Source organism: Galeopterus variegatus, unplaced genomic scaffold (genome assembly GCF_000696425.1).
Source record: "Galeopterus variegatus unplaced genomic scaffold, G_variegatus-3.0.2 Scaffold912, whole genome shotgun sequence".
NCBI classification, from domain to species: domain Eukaryota; kingdom Metazoa; phylum Chordata; class Mammalia; order Dermoptera; family Cynocephalidae; genus Galeopterus; species Galeopterus variegatus.
Window position 1 is genome coordinate 464,796 of NW_007727023.1, and position 6,968 is coordinate 471,763.

The following is a 6,968-nucleotide window of genomic DNA, read 5'->3' on the forward strand; positions in this document are numbered from 1 at the left end:
TCTTTTTCTACGTTATTTTTGCCCTCTCAAAAATCCTTTGAGGAAAATATTATTACTTCCATGTAACTGATGACCAGATGCTTATATACATACTAAGCTCTTTCCAAACTCCATACTCTTTCAACCACACTGAAAACCTCTTAAATTCTTCACTGAGTCTTATTTTTGTATTATATCATCAGCGTTTATCAAGGGTTAATGAAGAAAGAAGTTTCATGAAGAACATTCCTGCATCTTCAGCAAAGCCACATGGCTTATCCATTTAATTAGAAAATGTCACTCATTTTTTTTAGCATCTACCATTTGCCAGGGATTGTGTTAAGTGCTGGGACCACAATTAATAAGAGATGGTTTCTTCTCTCAAAAAGCTTTCTTAGCAGGACAACAGGAGGTGGGTCTTTTTGTAGTGACCACTATGGGCTCTGCAGTAAAACTTCCTGAGCTGAGATTGCAGTTCCACCCGTACTAGTTCTGTGACCTTGAGCACGTTACTTTCTAAACCTCAATTTCCTTACCTATAAAATAAAAATAATAAAAATACACCTAGCATACAGCGTTGTTGTGAGGATCCAATGTAACCATGCATTTAAAAAACTTCCTAGAGTGTTTGGTACTCCATCAGTAGAATAATAAATGTTATCATTTTTATGACATAAATCAGTGATTACAATACAAAAATTCTCTGATACTGGTATGCTAAAACTCTGCTGTTGTGTGTGTAGAGAAAATGTTTCTCTATTAGACTGGGAGGGGAAGGTGGAAAGAAGTCCAGGCCATGCTTCCCAATGGAACTAATGGTCATATATCCTTGAGTGAGAAATTACATGTTAGTTATTTTTAGATTTTAGTTCCAGGAACCATTTTCTTTCTTTGGACAAAATGGCATGCTACCTTTCACTGGTCAATAAGATTTATATAACATATTTATTTCTTGTCTTGTAATAACCAGGAAATTTACAGCCAAATTTAATGCTTTATTTAAAGAGATTATACAAGTCTAGAATTTGATAAATATCCTTGATGATTTTTAACTTTCTTTTTAACTTTTAATAGGGTTACTATAAAGAGTCTTTTATTTCGAAAGATTCTTTGGAATTAGATTATTACAAATAATCTGAAAATAGTCTTCCTCTAAGAACTCTGTGTAAATTAAATAATTTTTTAAATTACAGGTGCCATCAATAGACGAAAAGAGTTCCCGTACAGGATACCATTAGATTTGGTTCCCAAGACAAAAGTCAAAAGGATTTTGAGTGTAAAAGGTAAACTAACAAATGCCATTTTTATTTCTTATTTCACTTATTGCTTCAAACAAAAATAAAATATCCTCATAATATTCTATTTCTCTGATACCTACTTAATAGCACACACAAATTCACCTCTTGGGGTGCCCTACGCCCTCCACTCCCACCGTCAAACCCTTGATCACTTTCCAACTATATTCTTCTGCTGGCCTGATTTGGATGGAGATTCATTCTCCCATGATGGAGTGCAGGGGCTGTTATTGGCCCAAAGACCTCTCTAAAATGGGACTGCTGCTACTTCTAGACTTAAAGAACTTAGTGGTCAGTCCTGTTACACAGAAGGCTTTATGACCTGCAAATGTCCTCAAGAGAACAGCACTGGTCTGATGAAGTACCAGTCCCAGAGGGGGTGTCTTAGTCCATTTATGCTGCTATAACAAAATGCTTGACAAGGGTAATTTGTGAGCATCAGAAATTTATTTCTCATAGTTCTGGAGGTTGGGAAGTCCAAGATCAAGGTGCCAGCAGATGTTGTGTCTGGTGAGGGCTGTTGTCTACTTCCAAGATGGTGTCTTGTTGCTGGTCTCCAGCCTTTACAATTCAGTAACATATCATCAGAATGGTAGAATGTCCTGACTATGTTTCATCTCAGATAAAACCTTGGAATCACAGAATGTTAGTACCAGAAAGGACCTTTTTGCTCATGTGCAACCCTGTCATTCTATATAGAAGAGAGAGGTTCGCCTAAGGTTGCACAGTGAGTCATAGGCAGAGTGGTCACAGCACTTCCTGTTCAGGTTATTTGCTTTGCTTCCAGGGAAGGATTTGGTTAATATGGTTTACAATGTCTAAAGCTATCAGATTGAATGGGACTAATTTGCCACGATCTCTATGCAGTGCTCTGTATGATATATTACATTATCTACTGCCATATTGTAGTGATATTTTTAAGTCTTCATTTTTTGTTGTTTCTTTTCAATTCATGTTTCTAACCAGATTTTTTCTCACCCCATTTCTGAGAAGCAAGTCAACTGCCTAGATAAAAAGAGAAGAAAAGAGATGATTGCTCTTCTCTCTTTAGAAAACACCATGCTGTTAGAAATTGACAGAAAGTGGTTGGGTCTACTTTAATTTCTTTTTTGTTTCAGGACTGCTAATAGGTGAGATCCTCTCTGCAGTTCTGAGTCAGGAAGGCATCGATATCCTAACTCACCTCCCGAAGGGGAGTGCAGAGGCAGAGCTGATGAGCGTTGTCCCAGTATTCTATGTTTTTCACTATCTGGAAACAGGAAATCATTGGAATATTTTTAATTCTAACTCATTAACTAAAAAACAGGATCTGAAGAAAAAATTAAAAGAAGGTAAAAAATTTATTTCACATAGAAATGTAGTGATTTTTAAACTAATATTTAAATTAAACTAATATTTAAGTTGTTATGGATTATAGAAAAGCTTAATCGTTAAAGCATTTTTACAAAAAAAAAAAGTAATGAAGTAGACTCTAGACTCTACTATATAAATAAATATTATTTCTGTAGCATTTTGGCTTAACTTACCAAAATGTCTGGATGAGAGACAACACACCTGCCTTCCAAACTCAACAGAGCACTTCCTTCCTCTCTGAATGAGATCAGAGCGTTCTGCTTGATAATTCCCAATTCAAGCAATTCATACACTGAGAAGTTTAATTTTGGCCACAGAGCATATGCTTGCTGCCCAACACCAAAGGAAGTTTAATGTCCCCAGGGGCTGATAAAGCACTCTTTGAGTAGGAATGAGATCAGTAAAGCACTGTGTTCCTTCTCTGGTGCCTCTTAGGGTTGGTGAGCATCATGTCGTTCCGAAACGCTGACCATTCTTACAGCATGTGGAAGGGTGGAGGTGCTAGCACTTGGTAAGTCAAAGGTTTTGACTTGTATTTTCATATAGTGGTTGATTAACCAAAGAATAACAACCGTAATGGAAACTCTAGTCCTCCAGTTGCTCAGGCTAAAAGCCCAGTCATCCTTTACTTCTCTCTTTCTCTTACAATCCACATCTGATGCAGAAAATATATTTGGCTGCACCTTCAAAATATATCCTGAATTTGACCACTTCTCACCAATTCCACCACAACATCCTTGTCCAACCTACTTTTCTCTGTCACTTGGCCTCAGCCCTTGAACCTCTCCAGTCTACCTTCCACACAGCAGCCGGAGTGACCCTGTTAAAACATAAGTTAGGTCATGCCACTCTACACCGTTCGGGAGGTTCCCATCCTACCCAGGATGAAAACCAAACTTGATCATGATGTGATCTACAAAGCTTTACATGCTCTGGCCCACCTCACCACTCCAACCTCATATTCTACACTTTCTTTCATTCCATGTGAGGCCCACTGGCTTCCTCACTGTTCCTCAAACACACCAGGCATGCTTCCACCTCAGGGCCTCTGCGCTGACCGTTCTCTCTGTCTGGGATGCTCCTCCCAGGTATCAGCATGGCTGGTTCCCTTATTTCCCTCAGGTCTTTACCAAAAGTCACCTTCTCAGTGAGGCCTCTGCTATATTACTCTATCTCGAGTTGCAACCCACTCCCATCTGAACACTTCATATCTTTCTTTCCTATGTTCCTTTTCTCTTTAGCTTTATTACTAGCCTTATTCTTGCTTGTTTCACTTATTGTCTGTCCCCCCCCACTAGAATGTAAGCTCCATGTGGGCATTTCCAAGTATTCCAGTGCCTGGTATATATCTGGCACATACTAGGTGCTCAGTAAGGATTTATTGAATGAAGCATAATTTCATAATTCTAATGATTTGAAAGAAAGGCAGTCAGAATTAATTAGAAATCCATATGGCAGTCAGTTTCAAAAAACACTATCATGCTTTGACAAAATATTTAATAGAAACACTGTGCCAGGTGCTTTTTAGATTCTACTATATGAAACACACTTAAGAATAACAATACAACCTAGAATAATTTAATTTTAGATTTTGTCCTTTAACTATTGAGAGTCCCCAGGATTTCACCCTTGGCCCTCTTATTTTCTGTAATCTCTCCTTGCATAATCTCATCTTTGCCCATGACTTCCATAAATTCTGTGCCAATAATTCTCTAATTGATGTCTCAAGGCCTAACTTCTTTCCTAAGCTCCAGATCCACATTTCTAGATGTCTGGGAGCCTAAGACCCTCCACATACAATCTGTGCCAAATTCATTCTTTTTTTTCCTCAAGCATGCTTCTCCTGTCTTCCCTTAATCAGTGAACAGCAATACCTTGTGCTTTGTCCCCCACTGATCAAGTCAGAATCATAAGTCAGATTCTGACTCCTCCCTTTTCTTTTGGCTCTATATCCAATCAGTCACCAGGTGCCACAGATTATTCCTTAGAATTGGGTCTGATCATCTGTGGGTGGCACATGTTAAAAACACATAGACCCCTAGAGCATGCCAACCAGAGGATAACCAGCAGGATGCAGGGGTGGGAGGGGGCATCAATGCAGACTGGAAACTGTCACAACAGGAGCTGGGAAGTAGACACCTGAGAACAGAAGTCCCCACGAGAAGATGCAACAACCTTTTGGTGAACAACCAGAGCCTTTCAAGAGCTTGGAGCAAGACTGAGTAGATAGTGTTCAGCCAGAAACGTAGGAACACTTTAGTACTGTCCCAGACCCAATTCCACAAGTTCCTTGAAAGAGATAATATATTTTTGAGAAATATAGGGAAGATTGAAAAAAGTACCAATATCATTAATATTAACAACCCCCAAAATTAATGACTGTGAACATTTTTTGTATTAGCTTAGCCTTAAAAAAAAAAAAAGAGAGACAGAGAGAGAAAGAAAAAAGAAAAAGAAAACATGACTGATAGAGTTCAAGTTTTCCCTTTAACCACAAGCCTCCATCTTATTTCTGTCTACTTTCTCCCAAGGGCGTTCACTATCATGAGTCTACATCCTTCTAGACCATTGTTTAATCTTTTATATACACATATATGGATTTATGTACAGTCCCTTTTTGTGTTTTTAAATGATTACAACAAGTATCATTCTATACCCGTCATTCTGCAACCTGCCTTTTTCTTTCAATATTTTTTTAGATCTGGCAATATAGGTAGATTATATAGATTACAGTGCATTCCTTTTCATTGCCATGTATTATTTCATTTTCTTAATACAACCACATATCATATGTTCTTTATATTCCCATTTTAATGGACAATTATTTCCAATTGTTACTTTTGTGAAAAATGCTGTAATGAATATCTTCATATATCTCTCTGTACACGTGTGAGAGAGTTTCTCTAGAGTATATCCCCAGACATGGAATTACTAGAACATAAGGCATGCACATTTTTAGTTTCATCAGATTTTGCCAGATTTCTCTTCAAAGTGACTTTAAAAATTATTTTCTACTATAAATTTTCAGTCTCAGACCCTGTTGTAAAACTTGAGGAGCTAAGCTGGAGTAGATGAAGAACTTCTAGAGGTAGCCCAGGGTCTAGAACAAAAGCAAGTCAAATAGCCTACTCTTTCTCCTTTCCTTCAAGTCACACTTAAATTCTGAATTTTAGGCCTGTCTACAAGAGACAGGTCAGTGAGAAGAGGAGGACACAGGAAGCTAGAGCAAGATGTGTTTGCTTCACTGCTAGAGAAGAGCTATCTGCACACTGTTCCGTGAAGGACTCTAGGGCTAGGGCACCCAAGAGCACCAAACAAAGAGGCACAAGAGCTTGCAACTATAGAACATTTACTAAAGGCCAGGACTATTTTAGATGTGTTTGTTTAATCCTTATAATAAATCCCGGGAGGTGAGTGTGATTATTATTACCACCACCATGTTTCAGAGACAAAACTGGTGAGGGCATATAATTGGTCAAACAGCTAATAAGTGGAGAGACAGCCTAGAAGTCTGACTACACTCTTATGCCTCTCTAGCTTGTTAAAAGAGAAGAGACTTTCCAAAGCCAAAATCCCGAGAGCCCCTATATAAAATGTGGGCCAGTCGGTGTCCTTGAATAGGGCCAGTCCATAGACATATTCTCCCTGCTTGGGAGCAGAGTGAGGGATTAAAGGCAGAAGCTCTCCCAAGTTTTTCTCCTAAAAGTCAACAGACTAGAAAATAAACTTCTGATGTCTCCAGAGGAAAAATTAGGAAAAGGCACCCAGTTGTGGAGAGGCAGTTTCCAATAATATAAAAAAATAATTTTTTAAAATTATTAAAGCTGTTAGGGCTGGCCCGGTGGCGCACTGCTACAGTGCGCCGCTTGGGAAGCGCAGCGGAGCTCCCGCCGAGGGTTCGGATCCCACATGCAGACCGGCCGCTCACTGGCTGAGCGAGGGGCGGGAGCAACGCCGAGGGTTGCGATTCCGTTGCCGGTCCCGGTCCGGTGCGGGCGCGACACTGAGGGTTGCGATCCGTTGCCGGTCATGAAAAAAAGAGACAAAAAGGAAAAACAAAAATTATTAAAGCTGTTAGAGCAAAGATTGAGAACAACCTAAATGTCCATAGGTAGGGAAAGGGTTAAAATAGTTTTGCTGCATCAGTACCAAAATACTGTCATTTAATGCATAAAATCATTTGTAAGACAATGAGGAAACTTTATATATTAATATAGATTTCTATGGTTATTATTATATTGTAGATTATATTTCATGTAATACTATTAAATGAAAAAAGCCTATACTTCCATGAAGTTGTTACAACAAGCAAACGGAAAGGACATTCTTGGGGGGGAGGGG

At 38.8% G+C, this 6,968-nt stretch overlaps 1 protein-coding gene across 1 annotated transcript in view; it reads left to right on the top strand.

Moving 5' to 3' along the window:
* C5 (complement component 5) overlaps window positions 1-6,968 on the top strand; it is a gene marked incomplete at its 3' end in the record, with an annotated part of 143,804 nt that overhangs the window by 114,790 nt on the left and 22,046 nt on the right. Inside the window, exons 24-26 of the mRNA XM_008573377.1 lie at window positions 1,173-1,262; window positions 2,393-2,605; window positions 3,063-3,138. Of these exons, the coding sequence (XP_008571599.1) occupies window positions 1,173-1,262; window positions 2,393-2,605; window positions 3,063-3,138 (379 nt within the window). The remainder of the gene's footprint in view (window positions 1-1,172; window positions 1,263-2,392; window positions 2,606-3,062; window positions 3,139-6,968) is intronic.